General features: G+C 37.6%; 4 protein-coding genes across 4 annotated transcripts; 2 read left to right on the top strand and 2 right to left on the bottom strand.

Annotated features, from left to right (window-relative positions):
• Positions 1–850: 850 nt before the first annotated feature.
• On the top strand, positions 851–8469 carry LOC113676735 (septin-2). Its single transcript, XM_027193431.2, has 12 exons — positions 851–1158; positions 3291–3393; positions 4091–4177; positions 4612–4735; positions 5225–5359; positions 5466–5583; positions 5821–5922; positions 6429–6525; positions 6631–6679; positions 6980–7108; positions 7203–7266; positions 7543–8469. The coding sequence occupies exons 2-12, from the start codon at positions 3303–3305 to the stop codon at positions 7600–7602; spliced, it is 1056 nt and encodes a 351-aa protein (XP_027049232.2). The 5' UTR covers positions 851–1158; positions 3291–3302; the 3' UTR covers positions 7603–8469.
• Positions 8470–9595: 1126 nt separating this feature from the next.
• LOC113676736 (uncharacterized) lies at positions 9596–12029 on the bottom strand. The gene is made up of 2 exons (XM_027193433.2): positions 11461–12029; positions 9596–10357 (listed from the first exon to the last, which is right to left on the bottom strand). The coding sequence occupies exons 1-2, from the start codon at positions 11675–11677 to the stop codon at positions 10110–10112; spliced, it is 465 nt and encodes a 154-aa protein (XP_027049234.2). The 5' UTR covers positions 11678–12029; the 3' UTR covers positions 9596–10109.
• A 2141-nt stretch (positions 12030–14170) lies between these two features.
• LOC113676734 (uncharacterized) lies at positions 14171–17240 on the top strand. Its single transcript, XM_027193429.2, has 3 exons — positions 14171–14469; positions 15281–15573; positions 16021–17240. Exons 1-3 carry the CDS (start codon positions 14247–14249, stop codon positions 16831–16833), a joined length of 1329 nt encoding a protein of 442 aa, XP_027049230.2. The 5' UTR covers positions 14171–14246; the 3' UTR covers positions 16834–17240.
• A 3327-nt stretch (positions 17241–20567) lies between these two features.
• On the bottom strand, positions 20568–24313 carry LOC113676697 (uncharacterized; the record flags this gene model as incomplete). Its single annotated transcript, XM_089190564.1, is given in 3 exon segments — positions 20568–21888; positions 22226–23595; positions 23734–24313. Coding segments are annotated over 3 exon segments (2349 nt in total), but the record flags the coding sequence as incomplete, so codon positions are not given.
• Between the last annotated feature and the right edge of the window lie 165 nt (positions 24314–24478).

The raw sequence follows: 24478 nt of genomic DNA, 5'->3' as shown, positions 1-24478 counted from the left end.
CCACACTGAAAGTAAAATAACCCGCAATTTTCCGTCTCCTATATGGATCCAAATGTTATCAAATTTCTTACTCGACCTTTACATTATTCTAAACATCTGCTTTACCCTTCCAAAAAATAATAACCAGAGGAACATCTGTAACGATAACCGTTCTCAGAAAACTATGAATTTTAGATGTTCTTGTTAAGAAAGTCATCACCACCTGCTACACATTTTCCGTATCAATTACAAAATTACCAGCCATTCTAGTGAGGGCCTACAAGCTAAACTGTTTTCTAATACTTGCGCGAAACCCAGAACTTTCGCTCTGACGAAGGGCTAAGGCTCGGAACTTCAGCTTCGAAACTCTTCATGGTGGCCAATTTACGTTATCAACTCAGTTGATAATACTAAATTACCCTGTTATATTTTCCTTCCAACGCAGCACCACAGTTTCTTCAGAAACTTACCCCCTTTATTTATTTTTTTTTTGTGTCCGTCCGTTTTTACAATCAAATTTATTTTTGGTGATCCGTCATCTAAGATAAGAAGATAAGAAGCTCATTTGAAGCAGATGACTAAGTAGTCACATTGATTTAGTATGGCTTATCTCTCGGATCTGCGCATCATGAAGGAGAGAGCCGCTGTCAGCACATCCTCTGGTGACTACTGAAGAAATGTAAAATGGTTTCCGTGCTTACATCAGGCCATGTAAACACGGAAACCATTTTACATTTCTTTTATAAAATAACTAATGAAAGGGGAACGAAAACCGTGTTTACATACGCTCATGTAAAATGGTTTTATGGCCAATCAGAGCGCGCGTACTATTTGAATTATTTTATAAAGAGGGCCTATTGCTCAGCTGGACACTCTGATTCCGCTGCACAAGGCAATCCTTGTAAAAAAGAATTAATCCAAGGGACAAGCCTAGTCTTTCTTGGCCAAGAAATAAGATGTCAGTGTTGAATGTGAACGAAACCATTTTAGCTTGGATCGTATCCCTCGCAGTTTCCGCGCGTGGTCATCACGAAGTATCGCCTCGCTAGGAACTGTGGGAATCTTCGTTGTCAAAGGTGAATGGGAAATCCACACATGAAGTCATCCTATTAGTCTTGAATTGGCCTCACCCGAGTGAAAACCGTCACGTACAAAGTCCTACCTTCTGTTGAGCATAAGGTAGGAAAATGAAGCAATGTACTTTGATCAGAATCATAAGATATATTCCTTCTTGATAGACTGCACGAAAACATTTACGAATGAGTGCGCACAACATTCATCGATCGCGCGCGGGAAATCTGAAAACTGGAATAATTTCAATCGAAACTAGCTAACGCGATTTCTTGTTTAAGGGGTTGTTTTAAATTGGTTTTATTGACTCATAATTGTGAAGGAATGGGCAGATCGCTCTCCTTAACGGTTTGAATTACCTGATTCAAGAATCCTGTCTGACTACAATTGCAGTTAATATTTATATTTCACTATCATTGAAGTTTGTGATTTCGTGTTTTCTTGTCCTTCATGCTTCTGGTACTAAATTTGCAGATTAAGGAGTATTGATGATATGAAATGGATACAGTCGGCGGTTTGTTTTACATGTAATGGAACTCGACTGATTTGACCGAGTTGCTCTTTAGAATTAACACGATGCAAAGCTGTCATCTCACATGTACTGTGTCATTACCAAATCAAACTTTAAACCGACCCCCGCTGTCGTTATCTGTCTAAATGAACTTAAATTGAAATTTTGAAACTTCTTTTTCTAAAATCTATCAGGGAAAATGCTCTCGAAGTTTGAAAATGGGCTGAATGCAGCAATTGATAATTGATCATATTTTACATGGTTCTTTCTATGATTTCAATTTATTTGCAGTTCTAAAATCCAGTATACATTAAATAATTAATTATTGTTTTATGATTATTGAAAAATGATTTTTTCAGCGGATAATGCTATTTTTTGAGGTATGTTTGGACAATTTAACCATAATTTTGGTAGAAAATCTGTTACTTTTTATCTTGAATTCATTACAATATTCATAATTTGTGAACAATATTGATATACAGGAATATTGCATTTTAGATATTGAGAACACTTTATGATATATTTATTTATCAACAATATGAAATATTTGTGAAAAACTTTGGGAAATGTTAAAAAAAATTTAGGTCACATGTCATTGTTAACAAACACGAAAAACAGCTAAAAGTTATGGGGCTTAGGTGTAGGTTTCCTTTGCAAGAATAGAAGTGAAATTAGTTGTTATGCATGCTTTCTGTTGACATCATGGACTGCAACATGACTCAATAATGATATTGGCATAAGAAGTTTATTTAATGGTTTTCATTGATTGTAAATCTTTCCACCAAGCTATTTTAATAATTCATGCCCAACCTTATTTATTTCCTCTGAAAGTAGACTAATGTAACTGAGATTACTTTAGCTTTGTCAATCTATTTGTGAAAAAAAAGGATTCTGTAAATTGTTTGCATGGAGAGCTGTTTGTTCATAATAAGATTTTCTATTTTTTTTTTCAATGTACTGGTAAACATTTTTTTGATATTGCCTTGATATTACTAAATTTCAAGATAACATTCAAAGTTTTGAATTCAAAAATATATTTTGACACAATTTCTATGTATCAAAGATAAAGGGACATAAGGTTAGTTTTGTAGATTTTGTATCAATTACTTGATTACTGTTTTTAAATTAGGTAGGTCTATCAACGTTAAAACCATTCCTCTTTATGAATTTTGAGAGTATTATTTTTTTAGCTTATTGTATTCTTGAAAAAAGGTAATTCAGTTTCTTATTGTACTTTCTAAGATGGCTCCTGTTTTTTACATGTTTACACAAAAGAACACAGAGATTCAATCTTCAAGAATGTTGACCTTTTGGATGGTTACACCTCAAGATGACCATTTCAATTTATATAATCTATTGAGACCAACATAAACAAACTCAACAGATTAAGTTATCATATGACCTGTATCTTATTGGTTGTGTTCAACACCTCACTTCTCGAGCTTGTCTTCTATTAGGGAAAATTTTTACTTGATAGACTAATTCATTGTATGATCTCAGCCTTATTATGTCAGTAGCCTCATTTTTTTAATAAATTTTTACAGTTAAGTATTATTTATGCTGTTTAGAGGAACAAATTAGAATTTGTTTCTATTGTGCAATTTTCAAAATGAAGAATCGATTCATTCATTTCCTGTTTATTGACATTTACATGTAGGCCTTTCCAATTTGAAGCAATTATTGTTGGCAATCTTTATTTCATTTATATTTTCATGTTTCTTTTCTAAAGGAATTTAAAGCCATGGCCAACTATGTAGGTTTTGCTAATTTACCAAATCAAGTCCATAGAAAATCCGTCAAGAAAGGGTTTGAGTTCACCTTGATGGTTGTGGGTAAGCGCCTTCACTTATTCACTTCTGATAATGTTAACCTGTTGAATGAATAGGATTTTTTAATTTCTCCTAAACTGATACAAGTTTCATTATTCAATCCTTATAGAAGCTTTTAAAGGATTGCTTAAATTTTATCTTTGGGTCTCTGATGAACCAAATTGAAATTTTTGAACTACTGGAATTTTTGTGGGCATTTTCAGTTTTGTTGACCTCAGTGGACAAGTTTCAATTTGTTGCCAAAAAATTGGCATAAGGAAATAAAGGAACAACATTCAGGAAATTAACAAAGATGAATCTTTTGTTAGAAGGAAATTATTGGGGTTAATTTATATGTCATACGTAGAAAATACCCTACAAACAAAGTGTGGGATTAGAGACCGATGGCAAATGTGATATGATGAAAGTGATGTGTAATTGCTACAGACTTGTGAGTAGTTATTCATTCATTTTTCATACAAATTCTGTCCCTGTATATGCATGGTCTGAGTGGGAGCCGATGTTGCAGGCAGGATAAATAACTGGTTGAGTTTCCTATGCCTGCAACATATATAGTATGTTGGAATAAATACAACAGCTTCAGAGTAGTTTATTTCCGATATGATTTTCATGGAAATAAATGTTATAAACCTGGTGCTAAAATCTTATGGTCCATTCTACCCCTTTGATAATTGTTTAATTTGTTACCCTCGCATTACAGGTGAATCAGGGCTGGGGAAGTCAACACTCGTCAACAGTTTGTTTTTAACAGACCTTTATGCTGACAGGAAACTACCCAAAGCTGCTGGTGAGGCCTGTGTGACCTAAATTTTTAATTTCATACTATTTTTTTTCAAAATCTTTGGGCCTTCTCAAGAAAATTTAGTTTTCACATATAATTGACTGGCCTGACTCTAAAACCTGATATTATATCTATCATGCATGCACAATGATTGGTCAATCTAGCAAGCTGTATTTCTCTGTATGGCCCTCTAAATTAAAAAAGTTTGTTTGAATTGAAATCTTCTTCCTCCATTTGAACTCAGATAACTGATAAATATCTTATTAACCTCAATTTCTTGGTCTGTTCTGTACGTTATGGAACCTCACTTTTTCCACTTGGATTTATGGCCAGTGTGCTTCACACTTCGACCATAGATCCCAGGGGGAAAAACTTGAACTGTAACTTACAGTACTGACCTCAAAGTCGGTTTTTAAGGGATACATGTATTAAATTTGCAGATTGTGTAAAAAGAACAGTGAAGATTGAGACGTCAACCGTTGAAATCGAAGAAAGAGGGGTGAAGTTACGTCTGACTGTTGTAGACACTCCTGGATATGGGGATGGCATGGACAATGAAGACAGGTTACATTTTGTTACAAAGTTACACTTCACAACAGCTACCTTAGGAAAGTGCTATTATGGAGAGATGGCTGTAATAGGGAAGGAGAGATGTAAATTCTCATCAGTCTTTTTCAGATGTTCATTTTTATTTGAAAATATGCTTTTTGTGACAATCAAATACAGAACACAATCAAGATATATCAATGAAAAGACTGTTGAGGTATGCAAAAGGGTCATAGAGAGTAAGTAACAAAGGAGGTGACTGTTTGTACTCATGTAGGTTTAATATTTATGAAATATGTTTATGTAGTTTGGAATTAAAATAATCAAGAGTTAGCTGCTTAATGCAAACAAGCAGACCAAAAGACAGTGAAAATGGGCCTGACTCTAAGTGTTTGAAACTCTCTGCAGCTATGTTCATTATCTGAACACTCTGTGTTTTTAAAAGTAGAATTATTCTAACCTATTAGATATTTATACAGAGTTACATGTAACTTTTTTCTTTATCAGTTTCAAACCCATTCTGGATTACGTTAAAGAACAGTTTGAAAGTTACCTTAAAGATGAATCAGGACTGAATCGCCGGCACATTGTGGACACAAGAGTACACTGCTGTTTTTACTTTATAGCTCCAACAGGACATGGGTTTGTTATGTTTTTAGCTACCAGTTTTTAAGAGGAATAAAAAAACATTTTTGTAGCTATTTTGTCAACTTGAGTATTCTGAGTTTCATGGTGAATTTGGTTTCAGACTCAAGCCTCTTGATATTGAGTTCATGAAGCAGCTTCATGACAAAGTTAACATTGTTCCTGTTATTGGAAAGGCTGACACTCTCACTCCAGCTGAACTGAACAGCATGAAACGAAGGGTAGGTTCAAGGTCCAGCAAGTTTAGGGACAATAAATGATCAACCGCTAATATTACTATTGCGAGTGCACTGTAACTACTTGTGTAAATATAATTATGTGTAAATATAGAACTCTAGTTAAGAGGAGTGACTGACAGAGAAGTTGACTGTTCTGTTACCTTTGACTGTTTTCACATTTAGACTTCTTAATTGTAATTTTTACTCTCATTACCTTTTATGAAATTTTCTTCCATTTAGGTTTTAGATGAAATTGAGGAACAAGGTATCACAATTTATGAGCTCCCAGACTGTGAAAGTGATGAAGATGAAGAATACGTAGAGCAAACAAAACAACTTAAGGTGATGAATTTAGATAAATTCAGCATAATTTGTAGAACAGTTTGGCATCCTCTCTGTGAGGTAAGGTTCCATGGGTGAGGGAATCACACAACCCCCCCAACCTGACACAAGTGCATGACCATGAGGGTAGTCTAAGGGTGTACACACGACCCCCCTTCCTGATCAAACTAATGTGAAAATTGTCCATATTTAAACAATTGGCATTCCCTAAAATGCCAGTAAGATGTTTGTAGAGGACCTCCCTTCTAAGGCCTAACTAAATTCCAGTGGCCAACAAGAGAAGTAGATTGGCCAGGGACAAACTATTCTACAGATAAGGCTCCAAGAACCACTCTGTCGAAACTTTAAGCTTGACCTCTTTAGTGTGTCGTTTGCTGATTGTCACTTAGAGGCTATGGATTAAACACACAAACATTTTTACATTTCAGAACATTATACCTGACATGCAGCTAAAGAAAGCTTGTTTTTAATAGTCATGATTACATTTCTGCTTTTTTAATTATCAGGCTAGCATGCCATTTGCTGTGGTAGGAAGTAATACTTTGATAGAGGTGTGTGGCAAGAAGGTTCGAGGACGGCTTTACCCTTGGGGAGTGGTTGAAGGTAGGACATGTTGGTGATATGAATGTAGTCAAGTACCAAAGTGCTTATAGGTATTAATATGAAAGCTTTCATTGCTGACAGAGTGTTTTTTCCCTTTTTTTTCAGTTGAAAACCCAAAGCACTGTGACTTTGTGAAGTTACGCACTATGCTTGTGTAAGTGTCTCTCAAACTTTTTTCTTTAAATGTCATTTGGTAAACAGTCAAACAAACATACACTGTAAGCTGACAATTCCTTTAAAAATATGTCTCCCTTTACAAGCCTTAAGATTAAACTCAGGTAACTGTTTGATGGACCAGCTTCCCATGGGGGGGAGGGGCAGGGTTAAAGGGGGAAGGGTCGGGGAGTGAGTAGGGACAATCATAGTAACTCCATGCTACTGAAAGTGGGCTAGGCTCTAGCAGGATGGACAACCTGGGTCTTAAGCTGATCCTACAATTGATCTTTTCTCACAGAACTCACATGCAGGACCTCAAGGAAGTGACACAGGAAAGTCATTATGAGAACTTCCGAGCAGCTCAGCTGTCAGGTGAAACTGAGCTCTCAAATGGGAATGTTGAAGATGCTCCAAGGAATGGCAAAAGGTGCATTGACATGTTTGAAATGTGATGTTATGTGTCACTTTGTTAAAAAGTGCAATCATTCTAAACAAATGCTTTTTAATTGTCTTGACTTCAGAGCTCGTAACATCACAAGTGCCATGATGGAGAAAGACCGTGCTTTGATGGAGAAAGAGGAGGAGGTAAGTAATTAGCCAAGAGAGACAAAAAAAGTGGCAAACATGTCTTGATTAAGTGATTGACCTACTGAATGACTCTGATTGTATTGTCTGCCTGTCTGTATGTCTGTCTGTTGGTTTTTTGATTGAATGAATTGACTTATTGATGGATTGATTCACCAGCTAACTACTTTCTTGACTGACTTATTGACTGACTGTCTGACACAGTGGCTGATGGATGAATATATTCAGTTATTAAGCAGAGGGAGTGACAAACTTGATTGAATGATTGATTTTCAGCTTCGGCGAATGCAAGAGATGATTGCAAAGATGCAGCAACAGATGAAAAGTCAGAGCTAGTGGGCCAAAATGATTCAGCACAATTGTGGAATGACTTCCCAGTGATCAACTTTATTGAGCAGAAACAAGAAAGTAATTGTATGATAGTCTCATGGTGACTTCTTTTGGATAAGATGGGGCTAGCTATAATCTAGCTATTTGACAATTGCAACGTGGACAAAGAAACAAATTAGGTTACATTGTTGGGAATTATTTAATGCTACTAATTAAGATGTTTTTACTAAATTCATATAATGAAGATACTGTAACTTTTAGCCCCCTTTTCTAAAGTGCAATATTAAAATCTGATCTTTTTACTGAAATATTCATTGTTACCACTGTTTTTTTTTATGCATAATATTCCTTTTTTAATTGTTATCATTTTCAAACAGTGGGAAGCATTTATACTGTCATATTTTATTGATAAATTTCTATCACTGCATATGTGATGTTTTTATTTTACTGATGTCTTTTGAAGTAGAATTTTATGAAGGGTTTCATTGTATTTTTATTTTAACACAATATGTCTGCTGGAGAAGCACAGGAGATTCCCATTACTAATTTTATTTGTTATTTTTCCAATTTTTATGGAGTATTCCGTGGTAGATAGTATTATTAAATAGCTGTTAACTTTTACACAAGCCTAATGAAAAACTGATGTATTAAAAATTTCTAGTAATATATTTATTAGCAGCTTAAAGTGTATCATTAGATGTAGTTCTTTATGGCAATGGTTCATGCTTAAAAAAAATATTTTATCAAGTGAAAGTTGAAGTACTTTAGTGCTTGTTTATAATATTGAAGCCCGATTTCTAACAATTTTTACGTAGATAGCGTAAGTAGAATTTACAATGAAATATTTCAATAAAATAAAAAACTTTCATTCAGTGTTTGTTTCCTGTATTTATGACTGAGATACAGTAAACACCCGCGTATAAGAACCTAGTGATTTAAGAACCTACAGGCTGAAATTGGGCATTTTAGTACCCAAATATATAAGAACCTATTTAGGCTGGCAAAGAACAATAGGTTCTTATACAAAAAAACACTCTTATTTTGTAGCCAAAATACTGGATTTTAATTGATAGAAATTGTGAAATTTCTGAGAAACACCATGAAAATTATTTGTTTAATTGAAAATCTTATAAATACAGAGTATAGAATACTGTATAAAATTATACTGGTGTAGCCTTGGGACTTGAATCTGTAGAGTGCCCTGACTTTTGCTCCTGTGAAATACACATTGCTGCTTGTCTTTTTCAGTCCAACTGTAACAGTGATACCCAAAGAAAATGTTTCCTATGGACCCTGGGAATACCTTTTGAGACTTTACATTCATACAAAAGCTAATGTACAGTACAATGCATCTTTATTTCAATACGCAAGAAAATTAATATTTTGTTTCAAATTGTATTTGATTATTTTCAAATTGGTTCGATTTTAATTCCCTAAATTGGGTTGTTATTTATTTTTGCTGTTTTTATTTATATATTTATATTGCTGTTAACAATTTACATTATCAAATACAACTGTAAATATGGTAGCCTATGATACTGAATTTATTATTGTTTAAAAAATAAGGCTTGGCATTTTTGCTGTTTAAAATACAAATGTTCAACCATTATGACATACTAGTACTACAGTAGTTTACAAGTTTTAATGTATGGAAAAAGAGGGTAATTTATGTAAAATTATTTTAAGTCTGAAATCTTCGGAAAAAGTGCCTCATTAAAGAAATGTAAAATAGTTTCCGTGTTTACATAGCCTGATGTAAACACGCGGGAGGTTGGGAGAACACGAGATAAGCGTAGGAAACCACGACGCGAAGCTTATTTGGTGTAGAAGACACAGTATACGTCAAAATAGAATTTCATCACAACCGGAAATAAGAAAATAATGAAAACAATAGTGTGACGTATACTGTGTCTTCTACGCCAAGTAAGAGCCTAGAATGGTAACTTTCCGCGGCATTATATCACTGTGTAACTACCAAGTACACTCTGTGTCATTAGAGTTTTTCCTCTTAACACAAATCTTGAATTTAATTTGAAGAGACATTCAAGAAGCGTTCAGATTCTACGCGCTTCTTTTTTTGAAAATTACTCAATAAACAACATAATTTTTTACAGATATTTTCTTTCTGTTACTTCTTATTGCTGAATAATTGCCTGATAAAAATCTTTTTACAAGTCTTATTTTTACAGCAAAACCCAACAGGACTTCTAAAATCAAGAAAGATTTTAAAGTTTTTTTTTTATCAATATTCCCCAAGTACAACTACGAACTCCAATTTTCTGGAAGAACATATCCATAGTTGAATTGCATAATATATTTGCTTGTGCGCCATTGATTTAGGACGTGTCTCGTGACCAAATATTGTAGAACCACGTCATTCCTCATAGAGGAATAATGTTTAGCTTAAACACATATTATATATATATTGGGTGATTTCTAATGGCTGCCGATGTTAATCTTGAAATCGCCCTCAAGCAAAAATGCGATCAGGCTTCTACACATCTTCCAGCTAATTAATCCATAGGTATATAGGAACCTAGAACGAAGAGACAGAGCACATAACAGTTGAATAAAAGTCCACAAAGTGACTCTTTGGTTTTCGTGTTATCTTCAGAATCATTGTGAGTTTTTTCTCGTGTGGTCCCAAGCGCCAAATGCGTCAAGCATCGCCTACATTCCAAACCACTTTGTGTCTGTGCGGAAACTAGGTCTTTGGATCTCTGTGAGTGTGCAGAAGGAAAATCTGCCATTGACATCATCCCTGTTGGGTGAAAGAACTCTGCTCAATGAATTTATTTGAAATATGTGTTCTTTAGCGACCAATCTCTTTTCATTTTGTTTACATGTAAATGCACCTTGTACATGACCATCGACGCAGAAATTGACGAAATTTCGGGAACAAAATGTTGAGAATATCGTGGCTAAGGCTGAGATTTTCTTTCAGTTTTTGTGTGTTGATGGGAGATAAATACCAAGAACATCACCCAAGGTGTATTTAGGCTTAACTGATTTACAAGATAGGCAACCCCGATGGAGCTATTAATCTGTTTACTGCTAATACATTGCGTGACAAAGACACCCACGCATTACGTGACAATTATGTACAACGTGTCAAATCAAAAGGAAGTGAATCGTATCTCAATTTGGCTGTTACTCTTTTACAAACTATGCGTGCTTCAGCGGGTAAACTTGTTTCCTTCCTTGGTTTTGATCCACCATTCACTTTTTAGAGTGTGTGGTCGGATAGCCATCTTTATTAAAAAATTACTTATAACATACTACCAACTTATAACTATTTGAATTCAGTAAACAATAATTCTCTGTCAGGTTCTGAACCCTTGGTTGAAGTGTATAACTGGTTTAGACATCTGTTTATCCCGGCAGAGGAGACGACCACAGATTCCTGTTTAATTCTTTCATGGACAATTTAGTAACGAAGATCCTAGTAAATATAAAAAATTCTGTAGCCCTCTATTGTTCCCATGACCCGTTTCCGTCAAGGCTTTTAAACTATTAAAACCAGCCCAATGTGCCAATAAGAGTAAAGCCGATACAAAGAAGCGATGTGCAAAAAAAATAACTAACGATTAGATATACCATAGAATAAATATATATCTCATCAGGTCACTGGTATATAACAACAACCGCCTATCGGTGGACTGTTTTTCCTTTCCTCCCTTCTATTTTATTTCCTCATAACAAAAGTACACAAAAAGTGAACGCTTGATCTTAACTTAAATATTTATGATTAGACTGACGGAGAATGTTAGAGACAACGTGTGCGAAATAGTGTAACACCAAAAGTATAATCTGTAAGAATGATGAGCAAAAATGATCTTCCACCAGGCTCATAGACCACTTTACCTGTAATTGCTAGTTCATTCCTATGCAAGCCCTCTCCGGGGTTATTAATTTCCTTTTTCTGGAATCCTGTATCAGTAACCTTGTTCGTGTTATGATAAAGTGTTCTTGAATTCGTTGAGGTAGTGAACTTATTTCTACCCTGCATCACAGACAAGTATCTTTGTTTGTTCATTTTCAAAATCGCTTCGCGTAATAACGTCCAGTTCTTGGTAGCCATGGTTCCAGTGAAACCTTGAAAATAATGACTTATTTCCTCTTGCTTTCTGTTCCTTGATCTCAAAACAGTTGGCTGAGGACGGGTAATGAATTGTCAAGACCACAGCTGGTTGTCGAAGTCGACCTCAGTCGCTGCAAACGAAAGGCGAATAAGTTGAGTAATAAACTTGCTATCCTATCCTCTGCTACATCGGATTGTATGACGTCACAGTCGTGTCGTAACTCACGTTTTTACCCGGGGTTGCCAATCACGTATCAATCAATTGATTTGCCTTGGTGCTGATTTTCAAACATTTCAACAAAGAACACTTGACTTCGCCAGTCGCCAACTTTGAACCCTTAACGTGGCCTGCCTAGGCAAACCTATTTATCAGACAAGTGTATACACTACTGATTACGCCGATAGGTAGTTGTAATGTCTGAACCCATCCTATTCCACGGTGTCATATTTATTGGTTTGTTTTCATTTAAAATTCTGAGATTGTTTCAATAAAATTTTGGTTGTAATAATAAAACTTCGTGAAAGTCTGAGTCTTCCTGCCTAGTCTGCGTTCATTTTATGAATTTGAACGAATTGAGTATGATAAGGATTATTTAAAAAATAGAATATTGAGTGAATTATTAGTTTTCGCCCTTCGTTATCTGTATCATGCTTGTGTTCCTAAAAGCCAAACGGATAACACGTCGGGTTATATTACAAAATAAGTTACGCTTGACTTCGCAAGTCAAAGCGTAACTTTTGTAAGAAAAAATTTTCCATGTGATTTTTCACGATTTCAGCCCATTTCTTCTCAAAGAGAACGCTTTCGCAATCTCTCCACCGCTTTCACTTTTCTTCACTGATGAGCTCAAAGTAAATATTTAGAAAGATGTATGTAAGAACAAAACGTAAAATGTGTTATGTGCGTACTTTTTTCTTCCCTTTGAGTTCGTCTCCGTTAAACAGGAACTCAACTGGATGGATAAATGGAAAGGTTTTAAAGTACTTGTTATAGTTATTATTTTGATGCCCAGTTGGATTTAATTTGTTCAGCCCTCGCCTCCAGTATGCCTCCAACAGTACGAAACGTGACGTGGTGACCATGACCAGACAGAAAAGTGTGACTTATTTTCTATGGTGTTACATAGAAGTCGTACATGACCGGACATAATCAAATTTACGGATTTTTTTTTTCCAGAAATTCTAGGTTCTACGAAAAAATCTCCCAAGTGTGATGCTATTTTTGATACCTAACTTTTCATTACCAGCGTATTAAATCAAATTTGCTAAGTCACTTTGTTCTCAGGCATCACATCACGTATTCTAACATCATCCTTGTGCGTCACGTATCCCTTAGTCGCTCACGAAGAAGAGGGTGAAAACAAACTAGTCACGTTTAAATTTGAATCAACTATATGTTTTTGTAATCTTTGTCAGGTAGATGTCACGTCACATGAAAATCAGTTTAAATCAAGACTTTCTGACGTATCTTGGTGAAGAGCCCAGTATTGGTGCAGGCCTATTGACCTGCTTCACCTTGAGTAAGGCAACGATGTGTTATAGCTATAGGAACTGTAAACACAAAATAGTTTCCTTGACCGGAATATAATTGATGACCTAATAAATGCACCTCTGATTCCAAAACCGTCCATCTGGCGGAATTAAGTGTGAGTACTTAGAACACCCAGTGTTCACGTTTTCCTTAGTTCTAAAGAACTTTACGATACGTCGGGTTAATAGCTACCCGCAAGTTTAGGTTCTGATGCGTTCCTCTGAACCTAAACCTGATTTGCACCTGCTCAGTTACACGGTTATAGTCAATCGGGCCGAAAAGGGTCCATCTGTAGAATAATACCAAAATTCGTTTCTCACCTCTCCCCTAACCCAAGATTACGAGGTTATGAATTACTTAAACATGTCAGCGAAATATCTCTGGAAATCCCTTTCATGAAGGAATATGAGTCCATGTATTGACTAGGTTTTTTGCCCATTTTCCTTTATTCAAGTGCATCAAACCAAAATGCCGGGCTGTACTGAACGATTTTGAGAAAGAGTGTTTTCTTTAGTGGCGTCTTGTGGTTTCTATGATACTGCTCAGTCATGGGCTAATAATACAGGATGTTAATATGGGAAATTGTTAATTCCCGTTAGTCATGCTAAACAATAGGCTGAACAATGGGTCATGGTCACGGTTCCATCACCTAACACGTACTGTTCTACACCACACTTCAATTTGACTGCTTACCCCTAAAATGTGAAGGCGAAGGAAATCATACGAAGCTAACATCGCTAAGTTTTAAGGGTGATCATGCCCCTTTCTGATAAGGTAACCAGACGGGTCGAAAGTGCACTCGATGATTTTTAAAACTAATTACAGTTCTGTACATTCAAATGCTTTATTGACAACGTGACGTCAAATGATGACGCACACGTACTTCCAAATAAGCGAAGTTTTTTCACGTTCGATTGGTCAGGGAGGTCTGTTGATGAGTATAAAGAGAGGAAAAAATCTTCTGCTGGGTTAGTATTACCAAGTTCAATTTTAGTAGCTTTTTCCAGGCCCTAGACAATCTTCTCACTTTCAACCAGAATGGCTCTTAGTAAAGGTCTCAAGATGAACACACTGTTAAAAATTTGCACACGAAAATACGGATTTACTGCTATTCGACGGGATTATGGACCAGAAGCGGTGGAGAAACTCCGAGGATCTTTAAAGATAGAGTACACCTTAGCCACACGAGGCGCACAGCGGCTTTGGAAACTGATAAACCGTGGAGAAAACTCGTATGTGAACGCTCTTGGCGCCATGACAGGTAGTCACAGAAACTTATCTTTGAAAAGAACTCCTTAAGGTTTTTTACAAAATAAAAATGCACTAGGAATGTTTTATAGAGCATTTTAACTTTGGCTTTCTCTCATTAGAACAACTTGCTGATGTTCGCATCATAATAGCAGATCTTTTAAAAGTTGTTAAATGAACTTTGCGTGATATTTATTTTCAACGTATATTCTCGGAGCAGTCAGATACCAATTGATGTTAAAGCCAGAATGGTTTTTTATCACTTTCAGGGGTATCTCGAATATTTCCTTGTAAGTTTCTTAGCTACTCATGCCATTTTTCCTTTTGACTCGTACAAGAGAAAAAACTCTCTTTCTAAGGCTCATTGGCGCACGAATACTTCTTCATCAGAGTTAAAGAAACAAGCAACCATTTTTTTTCGCCTTAAGAAAAAAATGAACATGCACCCAACCATGTAAATGATACAATCATGACGGATTAAAAACGGATTAGACAAATTTTCCTCTGGTCATACAGTTATGCTAATCGTGCTGTACATCTTGGCCCTGATAAGGCGATCATGAATTCAACAGAATAATCGATCATCCAAATTCAGCTCCGTGATGATAATGTATAGGCACACTGAGTCGTTATAAATAAAGAACCTCTCTTAGCGGACATATTTTGCCGGGTCCGAGATCCCGTTGAACGCCTTCGAAATCACGAAATCACGAAATCACGAAATCACGAAATCTATGGGTCCGAGATCCTAATCTCTAATTGCCTACGTTTTCCAACTGAACATTGAATGACGGAATCTAACCGTGTTTAATGACCTTCTTTAGGTGGTCAAGCAGTTCAAATGGCTAAGGCCGGTTTACATTCTATTTATCTGAGTGGCTGGCAAGTAGCGGCAGACAGTAACATGGCAAGTCAAACCTACCCTGATCAGAGTTTGTATCCCGCAAACTCAGCGGCAAAGCTTGTTGAACGAATCAATAACGCCTTCATCAGAGCAGATCAGATTGCGCACATGGAAGGGAATGATCAACATATCGATTTCTTTTTGCCAATTGTGGCTGATTGTGAGGCTGGATTTGGTGGCCCGTTGAACGCCTTCGAAATCACGAAATCTATGGTAAGTGTCTCATCAAAGTTCCATTCAGCTTTCTTTTTTTTCCCAATTTCTATTGAACAGAACACAAACGACTCAACAATAATGCTTGAATGCTGATTATAGTGGGTCAGTTTAGTTTATAATTCCCTTCTGTGGTTTAGTTATTTCTGAACTGGAAAGAGAGTACATCGAACATCTGGTAGAAAAAGACAGAAAAGTGGAAGAGTTCAAACCAAGAGTGAGATTGGAGCCTTTGATTCGAGCAAACACAAATTCTCACCCTTCAAAATCAAACCGCGTATCCGTCCCATAGAGCAAGCGAAGAATGGTGATTTAATCGCAACTATTTCCTTCATAAAAAAAGACCGATTGCGAAAGACGGAGAATTACCAAAATCTCCCTCATTCAAATATTGATAGTGACTTAAGTGAGCTGGGATTTCATCTTTTTTTCTATCAACTCAAACAGATCCTAGCTGGTGCTGCAGGCGTCCATTTTGAAGATCAGTTGGCATCAGAGAAGAAATGTGGTCACATGGGAGGAAAGGTTCTTCTGCCAACTCAACAGTTTATCAAAGTACTAAACGCTGCTCGCCTTGCTACTGACGTCATGGGTGTTCCTACCGTTATCATTGGACGAACAGATGCTGAGTCAGCGGCGCTTGTGACGTCAGATATCGATCCACGTGACCAGCCATTCTTGACTGGCGAAAGAACAGCCGAAGGATTTTATCGATCAACCGCTGGGCTGCAGCAAGCCATTGCTCGTGGATTAAGCTACGCTCCATATTGTGATATAATCTGGTGTGAGACAGGTAAACCTAACTTGGACGAAGCGCATATGTTTGCCGATGGAATCCACTCCATGTTTCCAGGAAAGCCGCTCGCATACAACTGCTCGCCTTCCTTCAACTGGAGAGCCAACCTCAGCGATAAAGAGATTGCTGAGTTTCAGAAAGAACTTGGTAAAATGGGCTACAGATATCAGTTTATTACCTTAGCTGGTTTTCACTCGCTTAATCATGCTATGTTCAAGTTAGCACGTGACTACAAAGATCACGGTATGTCTGCCTACACCAAGATTCAAGAAGACGAGTTTGCGCAAGCGCAATTCGGCTTTACAGCACATAAACATCAGAGGGAGGTAGGGACAGGATATTTTGACCAGGTAAGTATGGCGGTCAGCGGAGGCACAAGTTCAACAACAGCTTTGGAAGGATCAACTGAAACGGAACAATTTTGTAGCCACGACTTGGACTCACAAAGGATCAGTGCTAATTAATTAGAAACAGAGATCGTTTGAATATATGTTATAAAAGGTAACTAAAGAAAATCTACTAAGTGTATATAGGACTTTTGATGAATAGTGAAGATATATGACGTAAGATATTTAATATTTGACCGCGTACACTGACTACAGATCCAAATAATTTATTGAGGATATTGAACAAAGCATTCTTATGAACAAAATCCACCAGAAATACGTTAAAATTTTTTATACCTTTGTATTTATGTTGTGAAATGAGAATGAAGAATATTTGATCACGACACGGGAAGATTTTATGTTTCACGGCTCTGAGAACATGCATGTTTAAACTTAATTTAGCAGTAAGTAGTTCCCGTCACGTCTTGTCTACTGTCTTAAAAATTGGCTAGGTTTCAAAATAAAGTTGCGTTTAATCAAGTCAATCATGCTATCTCTCAACCTTTATTTGCGAAAATAACAATTAACTTTAAAATTTTACATCACTTTTGTTTCGGCATAATTTAAATTTTTTTCCCATAAAAGGTGTACCCTCAGCCTTTTGAATTCGTTATACTGATGTATATTGATACATTTTGCGTGTGTTTCCGAGATCGACTCGTGGATGGTGAACAATAAACTAAAAGTGAACAGAGGAAAGACGGAGCTACTAATCTTGAGTACGCGACATCGTCCACCCCCCCCCCCCCCACCCCCCATCAATAGAGTACGTCGTGTGTTTGGTGAACAGATCTAGCCATCCCCTTCTGCGAGAAACATTGGGGTTATTTTCGATGAGCACATGCTATTAGATAAACATGTCACCTGTATCTGTAAGGACCACTTCTTCCACCTCAAGAACATTAGCAAGACAAGAGAATGTTTATCCGGCTAGCAGACACCGAAAAGTCAGTCATTACATTTAAGTTAGGTAATGCCAATTCGTTATTGTATAGACTACCCAAATCTCTGATAGACCGCCTACAATTGTAAAATTTTGATTTTGATTTCCAATCGTAATCATTGTAAAGCGCCTTTGAGCTAAAGGAAATAGCGCTATAAAAATAAAGTATGACTTTTATTAACTTTTCCTGTAACAGCCTATGAACCTTTCCTAGAAAAATAAATCTTGGCAATTGAAAAAACTTCTGCTTCAACAAATTCTTCCATCGCGACGTCAGAATACATATCAAAATATCTTTATGATAGAAGACAACATACCGTTATGAAGATCAGCAACCACTTGTGTCGATTAAGAATGAAGACATTTAAAGAAATGATTATGGGAGGTTTCAAAAAATGAACTATCGAGTTCTCTTCAGGAGCGCACATCACAACCCATCAAAACTAGACTCATCACAACAGCCAATCACAGCAAAATGAACTATCGAGTTCTCTTCAGGAGCGCACATCACAACCCATCAAAACTAGACTCATCACAACAGCCAATCACAGCAAAGCAAAATATCACAAGGAGTCAACGAGTAATACAAATTAGAGAAGCCATGATCTTTTGCATTTCTTAAACTGGACGGCGTTAGCTTTACCGGTGATCTCATTACACTAAACATTACGGATGAAATTTTCACTCTTGGGGTGAAAATTTATCGAGCAGTACTGATTGTTCCTGAGTTAATTGGTCTTAATGCGATATAAGTTCTGTGGGTGTACGTTGCATGTTTTCCGCGCTATCCCGGCCTCTTTCTTATGTAAAAATCCTCATGAAATTCATGAAATTACATAATTGTCATTTTAATTCAGTCTACTTCAGGTCAGACTTCCAATTGCACAAACCTCCGCACGTATTTTTAGAAACTACTAAAAAAAATGATGGTTCTGAACATCCTGTTTCGTGACATTAACCTTCCGATGGGTCAGTATTGCCGCGTTTAATTTTAGTAGCTTTTTCCAGACTCTAGACAACCTTCTCGCTTTCAACCAGAATGGCTCTTAGTAAAGGTCTCAAGATGAACACACTGTTAAAAATTTGCACACGAAAGTACGGATTTACTGTTATTCGACGGGACTATGGACCAGAAGCGGTGGAGAAACTCCGAGGATCGTTAATCTGTAATGTAAATGTAAATGTAAATGTAATTTGGTGCGAGACAGGTAAACCTAACTTGGACGAAGCGCATATGTTTGCCGATGGAATCCACTCCATGTTTCCAGGAAAGCCGCTCGCATACAACTGCTCGCCTTCCTTCAACTGGAAAGCCAACCTCAGCGATAAAGAGATTGCTGAGTTTCAGAAAGAACTTGGTAAAATAAGCTACAGACATCAGTTTATTACCTAAGCTGGCTTCCACTCGCTTAATCACGCTATTTTCAAGTTAGCACGTGACGTATGTCTGCCAACACCAAGACTCAAGAGGACGAGTTTGCGCAAGCGCAATTCGGCTTTACTGCACATAAACATCAGAGGGAGGTAGGGACAGGATATTTTGACCAGGTAAGTATGGCGGTCAGCGGAGGCACAAGTTCAACGACAGCTTTGGAAGGATCAACTGAAACGGAATAATTTTGTAACCACGACTTGGACTCAGAGAGGATCAGTGCTAATTAATAAGAAACAAAATTTTGTACGATAAAAGAAAAATTATTTTACACTTTTTTAAAAATAAATTAAGAATTAACTCGTCGACAAATACATTCACTGACGGAAAAATAACTGTAATAGTTTGGCTCAGTTATTTATCAAGAGGCTTATTGACTATTTAGTTGTAGTGCAGAATGATCTCCATCTTCCTTTTACAGCGATTTTCAACGAGACTGGTACAGCCTTTCAGTATTACGTTAATTTATGCACGAATTGTGTATTTCTTGTCGCTACAGATGTGAAAGTTTGAGGACAATTTCTTACTATTACGGACATGCTTAATCTAATGAGATGCGTGCTATTGAAAAACTCTAACTCTTTAAAATGACCTGTGTCATACAGTCAGTGCCACGTTAGACGGAGGCATGCAATTATGCTATCGTTGGACGTTGGGTCAGCATACGCTGAGTTGCAATAGTGCGCATGCTCCTTACTGTATTTACATGTTATGTGCACTGTATTTGCAATGATCGCTTATTAACAACATGCATTAAAACTGACAGATATCAGTATCCCTCTGTAAACATAATTAAAAGATGATACTATTTCTTTAGTACAGAGCAATTGAAGAATACACTTGTTCTGGGCTGAAAAAGATGATCAGAGCGCATCTCGTTTTCTTATCTGCAAACTTTTCGAAAAGCGTAAACCCCTTCAGGAAATTGATATTTTTTTTCCTGCTGCCTGTTTAAGGAGAAATGTATTTTTTTTAAAAGTATGCGTCTCCTCAGGACTTCATACAAAGAGAGCAACCCATTGTGCAAATTCTCTTCATTTCAAAATGCATCTAATGCAGACCAGAGTAACAATTATCAGCGATCAATAAATGTCTTTACAGTCAGTGGAAGGGAAAATCTAATGAGGAAAAAAAGGGGCAAGGGCCCTCAGGAGAGGTGCCAGTGCCTGTGTACCCACGCCCTCCTCTCACTCCTTTTTGGTGTATGGAAAAAGGATGATTTGTAATAATTCGTCACTGAAATGCTACTTGATATAAATAAGACTAAGTGGCCATCACAAGCCCTCACGGATTAATAGACATGGACGAGAATACAGAGTTAGATCAGTTGACGCCTCGAAGCCAGTTTAGTTTAGCTTTTTGCATGAGATTTAGTTTCTCAGGAACACGTCAGAGAACTCTTCTGGGAGCGAAAAAAGAAAAAAAACGATTAAAAGCTTTATACACGTCAAATGTATGCAAGAATATTAATGACATCAACCATCAACCAAATTCTTACAACCAAACAATATAAATTCATAATAAATAAATAAATGCAACTTCCTATTTTCAACGTCAATTAGATGAGATCAGGATAAGAACAATACACTCTTTAAAAATAGAAATAAGATTAAAATTTTAAAACTATATAAAACCCTTAAATGTTTGTTTTTCTCGATTCCAGCGATCAGCAATTTAAGAAATAAAAATCTTCTATATGTCGTACTTTCCACGACTAATTATTATAATAGTAATTTATGCGCCTTTTGACCGTTAAATTTTTAACTTGCTCTTGTCTCTAAAAACAAATTATTAGCATATTAGCATTGGATTCGTTCAAAAAAAGTTCCGAGTTGAATCGAAGATTTCTCCGAATACCGTTAGTATGTTAGACGCCAGTTCTTGAATAGAGGTACTATTCATTCGTATTGGTCTCTTAGGAACTCATGGGCGCGGCTAGGCGAGGCGGGAGTGGAGCCTCCTTGGGTACCCTCCTGCTTTTTAAAAAGAAATAATTTATGTCGATAAAAATATTGTATTGTTCCTAAATTCCAATATGAAGTTCGCAGGGGACCCACCCATTGTTTAACTCTCGAGCCTCTTCCATACTCAGAGGATATAAGTGAAGAATTAATACGAAATTAGGAAAGATTAGGAACTGACCAGAAGAGACAAAAATTCTTTCGTTCCTAACCCATTCCTCACGGTGCAAGTCAAATGAAAATTTACGAATTACGAAAACGAGAATTTTCATATAAGGCTAGTATTGGGGCAGTGCGGTGAAAGCTCACAGCATCTTTAACGAGTAGTTTTCAAAGTAGACTTTGGCCTACCACCTGTTGGAAATATTCTTTTAGAAATAAGTTTATAGCAAACGTAGTTATAACCAAGCTTGAAACCGAGGCTCGGGTGACAACGCACGCTGGTCCCCAGTCTCCTGTAACTCTCCATCAGCAGGAAGCATATCTGCGATCATTTCCTCAAGAGTAAACTGACGCTGAGGTCGTGGAAACGCATCGATTTCTTTATCTTTTCTTCTCTTCTCCCGCGACGATGATGTCGATGACGACTTTCTCGTTCTGACATTGGAATTCTCGAATGGTTTCTCTCCCGGAATCTGTTTAGGACTTGTTAAGATTTCGGCGCTTCCGTGGGAGTTTGACTTCGAGACGTTCTTGTTGATGTCATACACTGGTTGATCACGCGGAGAGTCATTTTCTTCATCAGGTGTGATAACGCAATGTCCAGTTTCTATTTCATCGTTTCCAGGAGAACCGTCCTAAAATAACAGTTTTGTAACAGATAGATTAATGCTTAAAACAAAGTTTTGTTTCATTGTAAATGCAAGCGCAATAATTGGTAGGGCTGATCTTTAAGAAATGGATGATTCCTCTCTCAATGTTCTAGGATTGCTCGAAAATATTTTGCTTGCTTTTTACTGTCACTTGCGGCAGCAAACAGCACGATCTACGATCCAGAATATCGAAAAACGCAAAATTATACACATCCTATCCTAAGCTGTCCCGTCTATGACTTCCTTTATTGCATAGAAGGTCTAAAGCAGTTTAGGAAAATCATAAACTGAGTAATTGAATCATCAACTATATAATTATTACCTTGATAAGCTCGTCGGGTGATGGAGACCTGACGCGAGGGGCCTGGTAATTACCCTTGTCCAACTGCACGCCGACCGTTGATTTGTCTAATTTGTGTTTACCAGCGCTGATGACGTAAGAAGTTTTGCCAACCGCTGCAAAATTCTTTTTTCCTCTGGGAGAATCATTTTTATTACTACCTCGTTTTTCGATACTACTTATGAGGGACTGGACGAGTGACCACCTTTTAGGAGACCCACTAGTGGAGTCTTCTTCATCTGGAGATCGGTCATTGCGTGACTTCTCGACATCAAAGAACATAGCTTTGTCCTGAGGTTGTAACAACGGTCTATCCACTTTGTCTGGAGGCTCTTCCCTGGTGTCTTTTGCAGATGCATCCTCAAAAATGCGCCTTTTCATTGTGGGAGTCACCGAGCCTTGTAGATTCAAATTGAACAGGCAATCTCTGAGTGACTGCTGAGAGTGTCCTGATTGCGAGTTCTCTGGCTCCATAGTGGTTTCCAAGGTATTCCGTTCCAGGTCTACCGAGTGAAATAATCTAGAAGCAGGACTGGTCCCAAATGAGAGGTCACTTGATGCTTCGGAGAGACCTGAGTACCGCTGACTCCTCAGATCGTAATCGATGTCGGTCAAGTCGCTTAAAAGGTCGCTGGTGACATCACTGTCAGTCTCGAAAGAACATTCCAACATTTCCCGCTTTCCATTCACAGAAAGATTTTCAAAAGGCCTTTCATCTGGCGAGGAGATATCTCTTGCAAGAGAACTTTCATCGATCGCCTTAAAATGTTCACTTGAATTATCATGTTGCCCATTTAGTTCACCATCATTAACAACAGGGGTGCTATCTTCAAATGCTGTATTACTCAACTGGTCGTCCTCAATTTCATCTTTTTCATTTCGCACACCTCCAAGTTCCCTTCCCTTTTTCTCCTCACGAGTTTTTTTCGTGATCTTTTTTGTCGCCTTCCCGTTGTTATAATCTTTAATGGCTGGTTTACTTACAAGCTCCTTTCGAGGAGAAGGCGGCGTTGGCTGAAGTTTTCCTCTGTCTTTCACCTGCCCGCCTTTTGGATCTGCTTTAATGCCATTAGTTTGAAGGCCACTCTCGCGTGCCGTGGAAGGCTTTCTTTCCCTCGGTGTGGATAGCAAAGTCCTATGTGTACTTCCTGTTGATATTTTTCTAGTGGCCTGCTGATCTGGTTTGTGCTGGTGGCTGGGTATCTTCGATGTAATGGGCTTCCCTCTCCTCTCTTGTTTTTCTTCCGCTGACCTCTGCGCAGGCTTAGGTGAGCTAGGTGACCGAGCCTTTCCAACTGTTGCAACTGAAGATGATCGGCGCCTAGCACTAAGCTCCCTCTTTTGTGTTTCCTCTGTGTAAGGAAAGTAGCCATATGAGTTATCTGGGAATCAGGTAACCTTTCTCTTACGTGACAATAATCATCGAGTGAAGAGGGGAACATTTTAAGCAGGTTTTCATACCCCGCCTATACTTCAAAACTTTAACTTACCCCTATTATCAGCTCTTCCGGGTATGGCAGAGGACCCCCGTCTCTGCGTTTCCCTTGCTGGCTGTGAGCTGGCCATTGTTTTAGAGCGAGGTTCCATTACAGGTATCAAGGTGCGTGGTCTAGAGCCGAAGGAGGCGCTTCTAGATACTCCCACCCCAGCAGACCTCGGCCTTTGAGAGTCAAAAGGGCCACTCTGGCTTAAGCGACTTCTAGCGCTAGGAGATTCACCTCGTGCCCTGGTTATGGATGATTTTCGGGGAGTGCTTGCAACGCTTTTTCTGCGAGATTGTTCAGGGGCATTTGCCCCCTTGGATGCGCTGTCACTTGCTGTTACACTTTGCCTTCGTATGGATGACGAAGTCAGTTTGTAATAAGAAGGACTAAGGTTTAATTCTTGCATGCTTTTGCTTTTTCTTGTCAGCCGCCCACGGGCCTGTGTATCGATGGTTCTGGGCGGTGTGTCACGTGATAATGTGTCTCGTCTTTGACGCGGCTGCAGCCTTGGAGAACTTGAAGGTGAAGGGCTTCTGGAGGGAGACCTGCCAGTAACTTGTCTCACAGGATCTCGTGGACTCTTTAGCTATAAACAAATCACGGCCTTGGTAAGTATCACAACGCTGTAACGGGTCATATTTTTTTAAAGATGCTGCCTGTGCCAATCAGGAGCTATAAAAATCACTAACTATCGATCTTCCATTATATAATAAGCTCAGTTATACACGCATTCTGATTGGTTCTCACTTAT

This window comes from Pocillopora damicornis, chromosome 12 (assembly GCF_964200805.1).
Source record: "Pocillopora damicornis chromosome 12, jaPocDami1.2, whole genome shotgun sequence".
Taxonomy (NCBI): Eukaryota; Metazoa; Cnidaria; class Anthozoa; order Scleractinia; family Pocilloporidae; genus Pocillopora; species Pocillopora damicornis.
This window is presented reverse-complemented; position numbering and strand designations above follow the sequence as displayed.

Bases quoted from the DNA above. Each gene is read 5' to 3' on its own strand.
- LOC113676735 (XM_027193431.2), top strand. From the start codon at position 3,303: ATGGCCAACTATGTAGGTTTTGCTAATTTACCAAATCAAGTCCATAGA. The intron at 6,526-6,630 runs GTAGGACATGTT...CTTTTTTTTCAG, and splicing joins CCCTTGGGGAGTGGTTGAAG to TTGAAAACCCAAAGCACTGT. The intron at 6,680-6,979 runs GTAAGTGTCTCT...CTTTTCTCACAG, and splicing joins AAGTTACGCACTATGCTTGT to AACTCACATGCAGGACCTCA.
- LOC113676736 (XM_027193433.2), bottom strand. From the start codon at position 11,677: ATGGCTACCAAGAACTGGACGTTATTACGCGAAGCGATTTTGAAAATG. The intron at 10,358-11,460 runs GTAAAGTGGTCT...TTCACCCAACAG, and splicing joins GAATGAACTAGCAATTACAG to GGATGATGTCAATGGCAGAT.
- LOC113676734 (XM_027193429.2), top strand. From the start codon at position 14,247: ATGGCTCTTAGTAAAGGTCTCAAGATGAACACACTGTTAAAAATTTGC. The intron at 14,470-15,280 runs GTAGTCACAGAA...GACCTTCTTTAG, and splicing joins CGCTCTTGGCGCCATGACAG to GTGGTCAAGCAGTTCAAATG. The intron at 15,574-16,020 runs GTAAGTGTCTCA...CAACTCAAACAG, and splicing joins TCGAAATCACGAAATCTATG to ATCCTAGCTGGTGCTGCAGG.